The 17,162-nt window shown below is 43.1% G+C and overlaps 1 protein-coding gene across 1 annotated transcript; it reads right to left on the bottom strand.

Annotated features, from left to right (window-relative positions):
* Nucleotides 1–162: 162 nt before the first annotated feature.
* Nucleotides 163–15,253, bottom strand: SELENOO (selenoprotein O). The gene is made up of 9 exons (XM_050324784.1): nucleotides 14,802–15,253; nucleotides 13,254–13,457; nucleotides 12,135–12,315; nucleotides 9,270–9,400; nucleotides 8,644–8,924; nucleotides 8,157–8,307; nucleotides 6,266–6,451; nucleotides 5,060–5,216; nucleotides 163–4,391 (listed from the first exon to the last, which is right to left on the bottom strand). Exons 1-9 carry the CDS (start codon nucleotides 15,251–15,253, stop codon nucleotides 4,197–4,199), a joined length of 1,938 nt encoding a protein of 645 aa, XP_050180741.1. The 3' UTR covers nucleotides 163–4,196.
* Between the last annotated feature and the right edge of the window lie 1,909 nt (nucleotides 15,254–17,162).

Below are 17,162 nucleotides of genomic sequence, written 5' to 3'. Positions count from 1 at the left end.
GAGTTCTCTCTTCAGAAAACACTGCAAAAATATGAAGTGAGGCTTCTGTGATATGACCTGGCCATCTGATATTAACAGAGCAAATACTTCTACAGAAATGAAGTTGGCAAATAGCATGGGTAACAGCAAAACTGTTTTGGGAAATAGGCATGAACAAGAGTATTAAAATTGCAAGTTTTATTATTTTTAATAAAAGAATCAAATCTGTAGCACTTACTGGGGAAAAAAACCCCCACAAACAAACAAAAAACCCCAAATCCAAAACAACCCACAAAACATTCCAAAGTAAGAGCTGACAGTAAAACATTTGGCAATTGTAGATTCACAACCTCATGAAGCAGAGTTACAGTGAAATCTTACCAAGTCACAAAAGGAGCCCCACTACCATACAAGGCTACCCAGACACAAATATCCAAGAGGTTTCAGTTTAACAATCTGGGTACCACTTGTTTTTATGCAAGGGTAGTTCACATACATAGCTACAGGCTGTCTTACATAAAGTATTTCCACAGAAAACTGTTGATAAGAAGAGTCACCACTTCATTTTGAGCACAGCTCAGAATCACAGAATCATCTAGGCTGGAAAAGATCAGAGTCCAACCTGTGACTGAACACGACCTTGTCAACTAGACCATGGCATTAAGTGCCACATCCAGTCTTTTCTTAAACACCTTCAGGGATGGGAACTCTACCATCCCCCTAGGCAGCCCATTCCAATGCCCAATCACTTTTTCTGTGAAGAACTTCTCCCTGATGTCCAGCCTAAACTCCCCTGGCACAGCTTAAGACCATGCCCTCTTGTCCTACTGCTGACTGCCTGGGAGAAGAGACCAACCCCCACCTGGCTACAACCTCCTTTCAGGTGGTTGTAGAGTGATGAGGTCTCCCCTGAGCCTCCTCCTCTCCAGGCTAAATAAAGCTCCCTCAGCCACTCCTCATAGGAATTGTGCTCCAGACTCTTTGCCAGCCTCATTGCCCTCCTTTGGACACTCTCCAGCACCTCAACATCCTTCCTAAACTGAGGGGCCCAGAACTGGACACAGTACTCAAGGTGTGGCCTAACTGGTGCTGAGTACAGGGGCAGAATCGCTCTCCTGGTCCTGCTGGCCACACTATTCCTGATCCAGGCCAGGATGCCATTGGCCCTCTTGGCCACCTGGGCACACTCTGGCTCATGTTCAGCTCATGTTCAGCCTGCTGTCAATCACAATTCATCACCATTCTCTGCCCAGCCGTCCAGCCAGTTCTTAACCCAGCAAAGAGTGCACCTGACAAACTCCATGGCTTTTATACAAGTAGAATCTTTGACCAGTAAGAAATATTATTTTCAGGTTTATCTATTGCAAATACAAGCTGCAAAAATAAAAAAAACAATTTATGATTCAAGTATTTAGACTCTCAAATGCTGTAAGCTGTATTCCCTTTTCTCTGAAGAACTGTGCTAAGAGATAAAGTTCTTACTTGGACAAAATTTGGTCTAATTGTCCTGAACAACCTCTTGCTTCCACACTGCTCCAGGAACAAGAAGAGAAGGAACTATCATCAGAGATGAAACTATGAACTGCCTTCTGAAATGAGAGTGCTGGAAGAGCACAAGCATTCCACTTGGCTTTGGATCATCACACTTCTTCAAATACAAAGCACTGATGTTACTGCATGCACTGGGAAACTGAGCAGTTTTCAGTGGATGCTCAAGGATGTCAGTGCTGTTAGATTATGTGAACACGCTCCATATTTCTATCTGTTGGTGAACATCTACAACAAATACAACTTCAGTAAGTTGCACACGAAATCAGCCATACCAGAGTGCTGCATCCATCATTTAGGGTTGGACTTGATCTCATAGGTCTCTTCCAACCCAGTTAATTCTATGATTTCAATCTTGCTAGACCTATTACACTTGATCTACACACGTAAGCAAAGAATCTATTTAACAGCAAACACCATAACATTTTTGTTTCTCGCTGTAGGATTCATTTTCCTTTTTAAGGATAAAATTGCTAGTAAATTATTTCAAAGTATCTCTTTCCATGATTTTGGCATTATAGGTGACAATAATTTGGTAGTTAATTAAAATTCTCCTATGTCCAAACAGTTATAATATTGTTCTCCTTCTCCATACCACTATTAATACATATCTACTCAATGTCCCTAAATTATTATCAGAATGCCTTAAGACTTTATCCCTTAGGTATGGTTAAGAATCATTACATTTTAGACCACTCTGTTAAGCCAAAAGCTTGGACAGAGCTTCTCTAGAACTCTGTTCCCCTCTGCCTCCCACAAGGAAGGACATAAATTGAGAAGCATAATTAGCCCAGAGTTATCTTATGTCAATCAGCTTCGAGCAACGTCTTCTAATCCATTAACTCCCTTCTGAACCAGGCACACCATAAGAGAACACTAATTCTGCAGGGAAATGTTTGAAGTCTCTTTCAAACTGCTGGCACACTTTCCCTCCCTGGTGCAGTCCTTTTTACCCAGCCCTGACTTTCTGCTAGAAGTTTACATTAAATGATTTGGTTCCCTCTTCTTAGGTTCCACTCTAGAAGATGATCAGCTGCACTGGCTGGCATTACTTACTGCCTACTTCTTCGAGGTGCTTCCTCTTTCAACTGAACCATTCTTCTGTGGGCTATGTAAATACACCTTCGAAACCTCACAGAAAGTGCTGTGCTTGCCAGAGATTCTAGTTTGTCACAAATCAGTTTCTTCAGCCTGAAGGCAGGACAGAGCGAGTGTTCACATGCAAAACATTTTCTACATATTGCAGCAGCAAGGAGGACAAACTGATTATTAATACAGACAGATAAGCAGCAGTCCAACTGTTCTCCCTGTTTTTTGACAGCTTGTATTGAGGAAGACTTAAAAGAGCACAATTCTACCTGAGCTAATGCCAAGCTTGCACAGGGGTAGTGGAAGAAGTTACTTGAGTACACATAAATCACAGTGTAAGACAGTGGTCTCTTTGGAAAAGAGTAGTCTTTGCATTAAACCAAACTTTGCAGGTATCTGAACCAGCCTTTCAGAAAGAAGTTCAGAAAGGTAAGTAACAACTAATTACAGAACAAGTCTCTTTTGCTAATGTGGCACTAATGGCAACCAACTTTCCCCTGAAACCTCAGCTGAAACATTACCAATAAGTAACCTGAAAGCAAGTCAGCTCCTGTTCTCTTCCCACATCCTCCATCATCTTTCACACAAGCTCAAATAGCACACTTCTGAATGGCAACTTCCAAATTAAAGATTTTTCAAAGACCATGTAAATAAACCAAAGGTGCAAGACTAGACTGGGAATGGAAGAATCCCACTGACCAGTGTGATGAGCAGGTATCCCACCTACACGCTTCTCATACAGGGAGACTGAGAAGCCCAGAAATAAATACACAGTGAACCTGGATTTGAGTGCTGGGGTAGTTTAAGGTTCATACTAATTTGGCCAATGGATCCCGCCCGAGGCAATTGGCTTACAAACTGCGCTCGTGAGTTTAGTAAATATTTACGTGCATTGTATGCAACATACTGAACCTGAATAAACTTCACCACCAAGTTTTCAAGTGCAAATGTATATAAACTCCCTTAATTCTGCTCTTAAAAAAAAAATTCCTCCCCCCAAACTTGAGCCTGCCCTGCAAAAATTCTCTGAAAATAGATAATGATTAAATACCAATCTGAAGGTTCACAAGAAATGAACTACTTAATTAAATGAAACATAGCTTCAAACAAGCAACACTGAATCTGTTCCTCCATTAAAGAGGACTAAAAGTCCCTGCATAGAGAAAGCAGTAAATAAATACTAGAAGTACTATTAGTTAAGACATCAGACAAAACCAGATCAGACTCCTGACTTGCTGGTTTTGTCTTCACATAACAACAACTGCATTTGGATGTTCAAAATTCAGCCTGTCTCAGCATAAAACACTGCTTTATACTTGTGATGTAGTATGGATAAAGGAAAGACTTTCAGTTTCAAAACATTTAGATTACTGATTTATAGGAACTGTTAATTGTCATGGGTTTGTTCCAATGATAAACACTTGCTTCAACTTAAGCACAGCTGAAGAGCGCTGCAGATGCATCCAAATGTAGGGTTGTTTCAATAACTTAATAGCACTTTGACGTTTGCCTTGCTGAATTCTTCACTGCTGAAGGAGGATCAGAGTCTTCAGTTCACAGCAAAAAACAAAACAAGGCAGTTATGAAGATCATGTAACGCAGAGTTCTGAAGCCCAAAGCGGAGGTTTGCTGCAATATGGTAGTCTGCTTCTGGTCTCTTCAGCACAAGCAGCTGCTGTAGCAGTTGCTCCCTCCTCTTCTGCATCTTCCTTTACCTCCCTGAAACCCTCTGCTTCTTGGAATGGATGCTCTAAAAGTTTCAGTACATTTCTTACCTAGAGAGAAAACATTGCATGGTTATGAGAATATAGAAAGTGAAGGGAAAATGATGTGGAGAAGAACTTCACACCAAATAATGAGTATAATGTATTTAATACATGAACTCCAGACAAGCCAAATATTAAACAGGTGAGCAATATGCATATCAAGTAAGCTGAAATCAGAAAATCAGTAATTGTAACTGGGTTTGTATCTGTATGGGACTCAAGCTCAAATAACCTGAAATGCAAGTACTTTTCTCAAAATAAATTAATTTCTCCATATTCTACATGTAACATTCCCTGTGCTGAAGCCCACAGGTGAAAGCCATAAGTTTTAAAAGATAACACTTAGCACAGCAAGGAACAAGTATAAATTAATCCTCAACTGCCTCCCAAGATAAATGCCACTCTCAGGAAAGAAAAAACAGGGTTAAGTGTCTTGTCCTGGGGTCAACCTACAAAATCTGGTGAAGAACAGTCAGATTTTTGATTCAGTTATTTGTTCTGCAGTCATTAAAATTACAGCCTCCTCAGAAACAATACAGACCTCCTGAACAGTGAATTCCCAATGCCCTTACTGCCCAAGATGCCAAACCAAATCTTGCCAAGCATAATGTCAGTCATCTACAGCAGCACTACGTATGCATGCAAACCTAGAGAGAGTGTACGTATTAATAGCATACCTCTGAGAAATCCCCATTTTCAGCTGCTTCTATGGCATTTTGGGCAATATAATTTCTCAAGATATATTTTGGATTGTTTGAATTCATGACCTTCACATGATCAGTGTTCCAGGCATCAGCATCACCAACACTTTCTATTTCCTTCTGCAAACGGACTCTGAAATTAAGCAAGTGACAACAACTGGTTTGGATCAAGAATCACATGTGGAAGTTAGTATGTTTCCCTGCTTTGAGATCCTTAGTCTGCAGTTCTTAATATTACATCACCTATAATCCTCTCAGTTTATAAAATACAGCATAACAACAGAATATAAAATGTCACTTCATTCATAAAAGCAGCACTACAGACTGTCAGCAGGTCCTGACAAGGCTCAAGAAGTGGCACACCACAGCTTTTGTGTTCTCTCAAAGTCAGATCAAGACACTGCTGCATGGTCTGTTCTGCATTGCTCCACAAAGACTGCCACATTCAGGTTTTGTCTTTTAAGTATTGCTATGCTTGTTTATTGGTTAAGGTTTTGCTGCTCTGATAAAAGCAAAGGGATGCAATACAGCTGAGGCAGCTTGATCTACTTTTTATCAGTAATACTTACTAAAATTCAGCCCCACTGGAGAACAAATCAGCCAGGTAAAGAAAGGACCTACTCCACACAGTACAAACAACTAATGCTCTATTCAGGGGTTTTCTTTACCAAAAAACCTGCTAACACTTAGGATTTAGAACAGTCTGGACATTTTTTTTCCTGGCCAGGATTTCTTTTACAGTTACTCTTTGATTAAGAATAATTCTACTTGATCTCTATATTAATACATAGATTTTTCTTTTAGAAAAAAAGCTTCAAAGCATAAAATGCTTAGAGGTCAGTCAGTTGTAGTTACTGAGCACGTAGAAGTTCACAACTAAAATTAGTCTCTGTTAGAATCAACATCAACACTCTTCAAGCACTTTTAATACTAGATTTGATGCTAGGTGATTTCTACACCCTCATCCTACCTCAAAATCTAGTAAACAAAATATTACAAAAATGCCCTTGAACTTTCACAGCAACAAAGACACTGATCATGGAAGCAGATAATATTCTGAGCTGCATGTCTGCCCTGTTCCTCCTAATCTATGTTTGAGAGAGGGTGCCTTTCATGAGACAGGCACATCATTCTCAAAATACAGAAATAAAATACAGTGCTATGAATAGTGAGAAACTTTACCTGTATTTCTCCAGCCATTCCTTCCAGTGTCCTTTATTCCTGCTGAGTAAATCAGCGGCTGTTAACTGCTGCAGTTTAGAGAATTGATCAATGCGTTCTAACTCTTTATTTATGTTAGCTTTTGTTCCAATTAATGCAAACAGCTGTGGATTAGACTGAGCCAACATCAGCATCATTGACAGTTGTCTGGGAACAAAAAGAACAAACACATTAGATACTGAAGCTGAGCTGCCTGTCAAGAAGCAACTCTTAGCAATCAAAGCAGATATGAAAACATTCACAACAAACTATGATTTAGAAATAACAGAAATTCATAATTAACAAAACCATTTTAAAAATTATAAATTATGCTAATTTTACTGTTCTTTCCCCCTTCTTCTTCAGTATAATTCATACTTCTGTGGTATATAAGAGCAGACAGTAGATTTTGAGAATTACCAGTTGAGTTTAGTTGTGCAAATCTCATCAAAATACCCTTGGAGCTTTGAAATGAATTTGGAATAAAAAATTTGATCTTACTCAGCTATCAAGATAATACAGAATTCACAGGTTTTGTTGTTTGGGTTTTTTAATTTCTTTAACACTTCCTGATTTTATCAGTAGTAATAAAAACCTAAATGATATGGGGAAAGATACTTCATTTAAATCTCATGAGACAATGTAACATTGTGTTTAATGTTTTCAGTTAGCCAGCCTAAATCACAGAATGAGAATTGCATTTTGGTAATAAATTCCTAACAATATCCAGACTATTTTGTTGCAAGTTTGACTAGGACTGTATTTTTTCACAATTTTACTGTGTTAGCTGGTGCTGTACAATAGTTTCACCTTACTTTTTGATACCATGCTAGCTAACTTTTATTTTTCCTGGATTAATAACTAAACTACAACATAAAGTAAATTAAAAAAAACAGAGTTGCAGCCTATCAAAATACACTAAATATGTTTATCTCCTCTGTGAATGTATTTATAAACAAAGGAGAAAATAAATATTATTCCCTGGCCTCAAAAGACAACTCATTATATAAGGTTATAGTTCCCTACTTTTAGTAAGCAGAGATAAGCTGGGTGCTTTGATTTCTGAGTTTATATAAAGTACTATCCAAATACGATTTATACATCTGACATGTCTACCTCTATGATATCCAACAGCTGCAATTAAAATAATCCGTTATGCACTCACCCATATCATGATGATTTATAGCTGCTTTTCATGTTTCTCTAGACCTGAATGCAGCATTTAAAAACACTGTCTCATCTCTATCACACAAGCTATATTCACACTGTGGTATCAACACACAGAAAAAGCTGAAGAATTTGGTAGGTTTGTTACCTCCATGGAGCACTTATCAAACAAAGTGTGTGGGAGAGGGGAACATACTGGAAAGACCTTTATTTTTTTCCCTCATCTGCAAAAAGTGAAAACCAGATGCAATTACTGTTATAAGCAGCAGCTGAACATGCTCAGAGTAGCTGGACTGCAGAACAAATTGGACATTGACTACACCTAAAGTGGGCATTTAGGTTACACTTAGGCCAGAACATTGGTGGCTGAAAGTGACTTTTTTTGCTGACAGTACATTAGCAGAACACAGTAGCATTACAGTTCACATCCATTTCTTCTGTAGAATACTTTTGTATCACTTCATTATTTGGCACTCTCATTGCCTCAGTCAGCAGAGACGGGGAGGAAAAAAAAGGAGCACCTAAAGCTTGGAAACTTTAATCCAAGAGCCAACTGCTGCAAGTCATAGATGTAGATCATGACCCATCTACTTGACAGTGACATTTCCATTCTTAAAATTAGTCAAATATTACATACCTTGCAGAGTTCACTATGATAATACTGAAACTACAAGCAAAAGCCAAAAGCATTTAAGTAGGATAATACCTTGGATCCATCTGTGGTTTGAAAGCAACTTTCAGTTCTTCCACAGAAGCACACTGACTTGTAAGCTCTTCTAAGAAATCTTCAAATTTTGAAGGATCGGTGTCTACTGAGAATGAACTCAGCAAGTAGAAAATATTTGTGAAGTCTCCACCTGAAAAAGTGTGGTATGAGTAATGCAACTAATAAATCAGCAGGAAAACTGGTCCCTTACCTCCTTCCTACCTCCCCCTACAGCAGTATAGGTCACCACTCTGAAGAGGCAAATAAACTGTTCCCTCAGTGAGGGTGCAAATGAGAGACAAGAGCCTGTATAAGGCAACAACTACTCCACAGTTCAAAATAAGGTAATTATTTTTCAGTCTTTTGTTCTTCTCTCAGATGACAATGTAGCTGCACAAGGCTACTTTCTTGTAAGGTCAAGATATAAATTATATTTTGGGTTGATTATAGGTAAAATAATAAATAATAACCTGTGCTCTTCACCAACCTGTGAGATGCATGGTTTCGAGGAGTTCAGATACTAGCTTACTATCTTCTTCTAATTCCAGCTGGATTAGGCCTAGTTTTTTCCTCATCTTCTGCAAATAATGTTTCTCAAATTCTGCATCATATTCCTCTTCCAGGATGAGTTCACTTATTTCCAAAGGCAGCTCTGGAACTAGAGCTTCAGCAAGTTTCCCCAGGTTCCACTTGCAAACCTCTGGCTGTCTGTTGTAAGCATAGCGCCCTGTATTATCAGAACCATTGCAAATGTGCTCAGGGTCATACCTACAAATGAAGAAATAGTTGGCATTCTTCTAGATAACTGGACATCAGAACTGTGAAAAGCAGTAGTTTTATTACTTTAGTCTGCTCTAGGAACTAAAAAACTTGAAAGGGAACACTCCTTGATTCTTTTCCCAAACCCACGGGCTACAATCTAACAGTTAGAGATGTTGTGAACAGTTAAAAAGAATTTGAAAAGAAGACAACTAGAAATAACTTAACCTACTCTGCCATAAAGAGAATTAATGAAACTACTTTAGAGTTAAAATATTAGAGCAACCATGAATACCAGGCCTGTTCTACACAGCAAGCACATATGCACATTTCAAATAATGGTGCCACACTGACCTGTCCATGAATCCGAAAGGGCCGTAGTCAATGGTCAGTCCCACAATGCTCATGTTATCTGTGTTCAGCACACCATGGCAAAACCCAACACACTGCCATTCAGCCACCAATCTCGCGGTTCGTTTGGTTATCTAAAAACAAATATACTTCTTTCATTTTTCATCACAACATATTTCCAACACATTTACGTATTTCCAAGCATTTCCTAGTCTGAACTGATGTTTCTCCAGCTCTGATGGAAGCAGATTCTGGCAGTATGCCATACACACAGTCATCTTAAGGACAGCTTGCCTCTCTCCTCCTGTTAGTAACTGTCCTTTTACTCTGTCTCCCATTTCCATTTGCCTCCTATTCTCTCCTTCCATGCTTGACTTGCAAGTCAACTGAATAGCTTTAAAATGCACTGGAGACAGACTTCAGTACTAGTCTAGCCATTAAACAAATACACTCTTTTGCCTAGTACTAATTTTAAAGACTAACTTCAGGCAGGAGAACACATAAGCAAAGTCTAAGAAATAAAATTAACTATATGCAACAAAGCCCAGTGTGAAGCTATTCTTCTGGTTTACCTAGTATGTAGGAGTGATTTACATGAAGTTAAATGGTTTACACAAAAAATTATTCCCTGTGAACAGGTTTTAGTGCTGATAAGCACTGCCTTCAATTTGCTGAGAGTGGAAAAATGCTGCAAGATTAAGTAAAAATATTCCAAGAATGACAGTTTTATTTAAATGCAATTCTTTACTGAATGTATGCTTCATCAGAGGTATTTCTGCTGCTTAACTGAGAGTTATTTTTATGGAATCCTTGACCACAATCACTGCATGAGCCCCATCCACCAAATAAATAGTGGAATATTCTAAAGTAGTCCTAATTATTTAAATATATTAATCCACTTATCAATGAGAACTACTATGTGCTATGAAATCTAAAATTCAGGAAGCTAACTTGTTTTTTAAATAAACCTAAGTAGTTCTAAATACTTTACCAAATTGCTGTCAGTAAAAATTTTATGTAACCATTAGCTAAAACTTTTAAATCAAATTATTTTCATAGCTAAAATCACTCATCTTCCCAAATAGCTATCAATGCACAGAAATTCAAAGCAACTATTTGCTCCAGACTGCAGTGTGAGTGAATTTCATTAAGGTTCAAAAACCCGTCTAGGAATTGTTTCTCCTTGAACATTTCTATGCGTCTGTCTTCAAACACAGAATTTTTCTATTTTTCTTTTTTTTAAAAATATGTGCAGTCAGGTAAAGAAGAAAAATTAGACAAATCTTGCTCTGACAGGTAGTGAAAACTACAAATGGCGCTTGGAACATAGGCTTTTGGTTCACCTTGAGATCCCATGCTTCTACTTTTTCCAATATTCTCTTGGGAGGTACTTCACCCATTTTTCCTGAACACTGCCTCGTGAGGCAGTTGGAAGCCAGCAGCCAGCTACATGTGTCCAAAACAGATTACTTAGGCCCTAAACCAGTAGAAGAGGCACACCCTGCACAATGGCTCTGTGCCAGGAAGATGGTAGAAGCTAAAAACAAAAAAATCCTGGCCACCAGGGCTGGGATGAAAGCACTCCAGTGGTAAGGCAGGACGTCCTTGTATGAATGCATCACATACCACCAGTGTTGTGATAAAAAAGAAATCCCCCTAATAAGAATGCCCAAAAGCAATTAAAGCTTGGGTGCCACTCAAAGATGGGTATATTGATGAGAAAAGATACAGTTTTGCACTCACTTTGACCTTTATTCTTTTTGATCAACATTTTTCTACTGCTAGACAAACTAGAAAACAAGTATTTTGTACATATAAATAAGAGCACTATCTGAAGGACATGCTCATTTAAATTTAAACAACAGCTACAAATTATTTGAGAGGTACAGATAATGTTGTTTGTTTTCTAGACAGTGCTGGGAAATGCAGTCACTTGTACTTTTTTTTCCATTTCTTTCACAGTGCAAAAAGAAAGATAAAACATGTTAGAGTTGAGCTGACAGCACTTCCCTGCTATTAAAAAGATGGATGTGTTTGTCAAATTAGAGAAGGGACTGGTATGCTTTTCAGGTGGAGAAAAGTCTGGAAAGTCTCCACTAAGGATGAGAGAAAACACTGCTACCACAGACATGGAATGCAGACAGGCAGAGGCAGAAGCACAACAAATAAACAAAAAAATGGATATGGGGCAATGAGAAAAGAATGCAAGAGCGTGGGGGGACAGGCAGGGAGTGGGATGGCGCCCAGAAGAAAACCAGCAGTAACTGGGCCAGGAAAAGCAGCCAAAAGCAGGAAGAGGCAGGACTGGGCACATGCACATATCCACAAAGATCCGCAAGTCCCATGGCTTTTCTGCCATCAGGAAGTAAACATGCCATCAACTACATGCACAGAGTGGATGACAAGCCACACTGCTCCTCATCAAGTAATCTGTAGTCAACAGTCCTGTTTGTAATTTGGAAAAATGAGACACAGGAAGTGACTCAGCATTCTCACTATCTTATGAAACGATGCTTTTCAAGAGATGTTTCAGTACTATCAACTCATCATCTGACAGTCAAGGCCAGAACTTTCTCTCATAGTCTAAGACAGTCTCAGCAAATGCAGAGAAGTCTTGGGATGCTTCCCCAGAGCAGGGGAAATCACGATCTACTATTCAGAAGGTAAAATTGCTTTCATTGGTTAGATCAGCATCAACACTGCTTTCATCAATAAGCAGGTCTACTTAAGAGTGCTTTCTTCAAATAAAAGAATAGTTCAGATAATGAGATGATACAAAGTATTAACTGACTCCAGTCATCTGTGCTTGCAGATGAAGCTCCTAAAGATGACCACTGTGGATTGTGAAGAGACTCTGATTTTCCTTACCTCTCTGAAGAACGCAGCATTCCTCTGAATATTGTTATCTGAATAAGCCTCCTGGATTTCTGGGTAGAAAGTGCTGATCACATAATCAAGCATCTGTATTCGAATATCATTTCGGTTAACACTGGGACCCTTGCGTCCAGTGTATTCATCAGGAGGTTTAAAAATTTCAAACGAACCAAACCTGTTTCAAAATAATAAAAACATGTTTTAAAATTATCTGATACTATTAACTTCATTTGATATTCAATGTAGTAAAACCATTTACTGTTGTTGTAATAACAGCACGTTATCTCTTGAGTTTAAGCAAATCCTTCAACTGACTGTGAGAAAAGACTTCCAAGATTCCTACACTGAACCCAATGAGGCTCGGTGGCTCTGTGTAAGGAAGCACATACACCCACTGAACCAAACTGACAGATCAAGACCCTAGCCAGTACTGAACAACAGTTCAATACAGTTTCTTACAACCACTTCTGCAGAAGAATTCTTATCCTGAGTAAATGTACAGAAATTGGACTTCAATGCTAGACTGTGTATCAAGCATTTGAGAGGTTTTTCCACATATGTATACACACACAAGAACATATACACATATAAACATACATATGTTCCTCATACCTCACTTTCCTCTAATATTCTGTTGCCTTTCAGGAAGCAATGTAACTTCTGAAATGCCTCATGACTTCTGCTGGAGCAGGAACCTCATACACTTATCAGGCAGGGAAAGCACAACCAAACTTTGACAGTACTACATTAGAATTGGAACTAAGGGTAGAGCTACAATCCACCACTACTATTATCATCAAAAAAGCGCATGTCTTCTGTGCAGGCGTAAACATGAAAAATCTCTTAATAAGTCTGCAGAACTTACTTCTTTCTACCAGGTTAGCATCCCTAGTGTTTTATCTGTCTCTGTGCAAAGACACCAGCTCATCCCATCTGCTGGGCAAGAAAAACAGCTTCCTACAGCCCAGCAAAAGAAGTTCCAAGCCTCCAGAACAAGAAACACACAAACAGTGCTGTTAGGGAAACACACTTAAAACTGTATTTTAAAAAATGCTGTGCTTAGTTTTAAAAGAAAAACAAACAAACAAACCAATCAACAAAATAGGTTTTCACCTTAAAAATGTGGAGGCTATTCTCAGAACAACAGTACACCTTTCATTTTTTGGATTCCCATCATAAAATATGTCACGGACGACTTTTGAGTCAGACGTCACACATGTCCCAGCCCTCGTTGTTGGTATTCCCAGGTGAAACATCGCCTCGCTGCACAGGAACTCCCGTATGCTCGACCGCAGGACCTTCCGACCATCAGCTTGTCTGCAGCAAGAAGACATGGACAGTTTTTAGGCTATAAAGGCAGGAACTCCTGCCTCCTCTGTAGGAGTGGAGAAATAAAAGCCTGAAAGTGTCATGCTCTGTCCACAGTTACACAAAAAAGTAGTGTCATAACTGAAAACAAAAGCTGGACTTTCAAACTTCTGTTAAAGTTCAATTAGATGGACAAAACAGCCTTGCAATGAAGACCACAGACGAAAATAAACCTTCCAGTTACACACATCCCTTCTAATAATTAACTCTGTTGGTTTCATTTCCAAAAAACAAAAAAAATTTGGACAAGTATAGCTATTTTATTGTATATCAAGTGAATGGTTTCCTCTTAATAAAATGAAAAATATTATTTTGGATCTTTCTGGATAAGTAATCTAGAAATGGGGTGTTAAATATGGGCATGCAATAGTATGCATTAAAAAAACCCTACCTGAACAGACAGAAAATAGCAAACTAGTTTATTTAATAGATATTAAGTAAACAGAACAGACACAGGTGGTTTTCAGCCCACACTCCCAGCCCTTTAAAAGTCACAACAAGCAGGCAGATATATGATGCTACTACCAAATCTGGGATTTTTACTGTGATTTCCTTAAGAAGACCTGAAGAAGGCCGACAGAGGACCAAATGCATGAAACTAAGGTGTCACTGAGCCTGTGCACAGCTGGAACAGAAATATGGGAAATGCAAGTAGGAAAACCTACATGAAATATTTAAAGTAGTGCAGACTCATGGACTAATGAAGATACACATCCCTTGCAAACAATTTGGTCAGTATGCCATTTTGGGGGATTTTCCACTATTCCCTTCCACAGTTGGGAAGAACGGGGCGGGGAGAAGGACCAGCAGCACAACCAAACACCCACATTTAAATACCATTTGCGTAGGCCATAGGGCAGCAAGCAGCCAGGTGGGTATTACACAGTGCCGCCCCCACTGTCATCACGGTCTCTGTCCTCCCAAAGGGGGAAAACCCACACAGGATAACCACAGGCTGAAGTAACGTGCCACCTGAAGGAGATGCCATTATACTTATTTTCCAGAGGAAAACTTTGTCACCTCCCGATCTGGCACTTAAGTATTACACTTGCTGCTGCCAAAGACAAAAAAAAAAAAAAATCCACGAGGGCTTAAGGGATGACCTCTGCCTGGGGAACGATCCCCAGCACGGAGCCAGCCCCTCGCTAACGCGATCTGCGGGCCGGCAAGCCGGTCCCGGTCCTTCCTGCACAGCGAGCCTGCCCCGCAGGTGACACCGGGCTCTGCTCCCCCAAACCCGCGCCTGGCCGGGCTGTTCCCACACGGTCCCGCCCCGATCCCCCCGGGCCTTACCGGGAAAAGGGGGTGATGCCGGCGCCCTTGAGCTGGATCTCCCAGCGCTCGCCCCGCGGGCCCAGCACCTCGCCCAGGTACATGGCGGCGCCGTCGCCGAGCTGCCCCGCGAAGCTGCCGAACTGGTGCCCGCAGTAACAGTGCGCCGCGGGCTCCGCGCCCGCCAGCACCCGGTTCCCGCTGAAGTACAGCGCGGCCTCGGCCTCCGCCGCCTCCGGGTCGGTCGCGGGAGGCTCCAGCCCCAGCAGCGCCAGCGCCGGCAGCGACATGGCCACGAGCCGCGGGTTGTGCAGCGGGCTGGGCCGCACCCGCGCGAAGCAGGCGCCGGGCACGGCCCGCGGGCCGCCCTCCTCCGAGGCGTCCACGGGCAGCGAGCGCAGCGCCAGGTTGTCGAAGCGCAGCGCGCCCAGCCAGCCCCCGCCGCGCTCGGAGCCGTCCGGGGGCTGCTCCATGGGCGCTCCCGCGAAGCCGAGCCGGGCCCGGCCCGACGCCGCCAGCAGCAGCCTCGAGGAGAAGCGCCGGGCGCTGCGCAGCGCCGCGGCCATGCAGCCCTGCCGGGCGGGCGGGCCAGGGGCGGCGCCGCGGGGAGCTCCGCCCGGACAGCGGCAAGCAAGGAACGGGGCTGGACGCGGCGGCAGGGTGGGGACGGGCAGCGGGGCGGGGCCATGTATAAACCGTGGCCGTGAGGCACGGCAGCCCAGCCGCGCTGGCTGCATCGCGAGGGGCGAACTTCTAGAGCCGCCCCCCGGTTGTGGCGGGCGCTGCCGGTGCCCTGCCCAGGTGCCCCCACCGGTGCTCTGTGCCCGAGCCCCGGTGCCGCTGAGCCCGAGGTGCCCTCGGTCAGCGCCCGGCCCTTCCTTGTCAGCTGCGCCCGATCCGGCCGGGCAGGGAAAGCCACAAGGGCGCACCCGTGGTTCTCGCCCGAGGCTGTCCCGGCTTGGTGCCTGCCGGGGCTAGCTGGCACTGAGATGTCCTGGCTAACCAGGGGGGGGAAATCGAAGGAGAGGGAGGAGCCAGAGAGCTCCCCGACCCAGGAGGAACGGGGACTGCTGGTGCAAGCCATGCTGGAGCACGGCGGAGACCCGTGGGACTGTAAGGTGGTCGGGCAGGACCCCACGCTAGAAGCGGCGGAGCGGCACTGGCTGAACTACGTGTCCCTGTACCATCCCAAAGGAGAGAAGAAGTGCTCGGCGCTGCAGTGGCTGCTCTTTAACCTGGCGCGGGCCTTACAGGCGGCGGTGGAAGAGAAGGAGCGGAGCATCCAGAGCCTGCAGGACAGTCTGCAGCGGGCCCGCGACGAGGTGCTGGCGCTGCGGTGCGACAGCTCCCGGCGGAGCGAGCAGGACGAGCAGCTGCGGGAGGAGCTGCGGGCCGAGGCGGCCGAGAACGCCCGGCTGAGACGCAAGGTGCAGTGCCTGGGCACCCTGCTGTCCTTGGGGAAGGGTCTGGGTCGAGTGAAGGTGGCGGCTCTCAGTAAGGGAGACTGGGACCCAGAGGTGTGGGGTGGGGACGGCTGGAGTTTGGAGATGCGGGAAGAGTCGTCGGTGCAAGGCATGTGTGCTGGGGCTGCGAGGAAAGTGAAGCCGGTGGAGGGGGATAGAGGCCAGGGAGAGGGAGAAATGTCCAGGAAAGAGGAGGTTTGGAGAAAACAGAAGGAGGGATGGCCCGTGTGGGTGAACCGAATATGGACCTTGGAGCAGTGCACTCCATTCACCCACGAGGCGGCGAAACGAGTGGTGACAGCCATCGGGCTGCCCTGGCCCAAGGTAGGGGCAATTATCAGAGCCCTGCCTGCTAATGAGATATTGGGAGGAGAGATTTTAAGGCTGGTGATCAGAAATCTGGGGGAGTATGAGCCCCTCAAAGACAACATGGAGGGGGCACCCTGGAGGGATGTCCAGGAGGTGTCAGCCTACGTGTGTGGGAATGTCTTACTCCGAGCATTAAAGCAAAGGGAGAAACCAGTGACCCCTGACTTCGATATCTTTGAGGTGCATGTGGAGCAGGGGGATGTGGGGGTGCTGGCCTGCCGTGTTCCTGAGCTGCACAAGGGGTTTTTCATCAGCATGGGGTCTACTTTAATTGGCCGCCCCTTGGGTGAGTGCCTGGCTACCTTGGAGAACATGGGCACCCTGATGGGACCCGAGGGGAAAGGGATGGCAAACAAGGACAGGATTGGGGCAAAGGGAAGGAAATACATTCCTAGACGGACAATTTGGAGATATTTAATAAGCCAGGGGGTGGATGAAGGAGAGCTGGATAGTCAGCCCACAGGAGTTTTACTTGCCAAAATGAAGAAAATCCTTCAGGAAAAGGGGATGAAGCAAGAGGAGATTTGGGAAAAACTGAGGCAGATGAATC

Source organism: Myiozetetes cayanensis, unplaced genomic scaffold, assembly GCF_022539395.1.
Source record: "Myiozetetes cayanensis isolate MyiCay16 unplaced genomic scaffold, myiCay2020 scf3, whole genome shotgun sequence".
Taxonomy (NCBI): Eukaryota; Metazoa; Chordata; class Aves; order Passeriformes; family Tyrannidae; genus Myiozetetes; species Myiozetetes cayanensis.
This window is presented reverse-complemented; position numbering and strand designations above follow the sequence as displayed.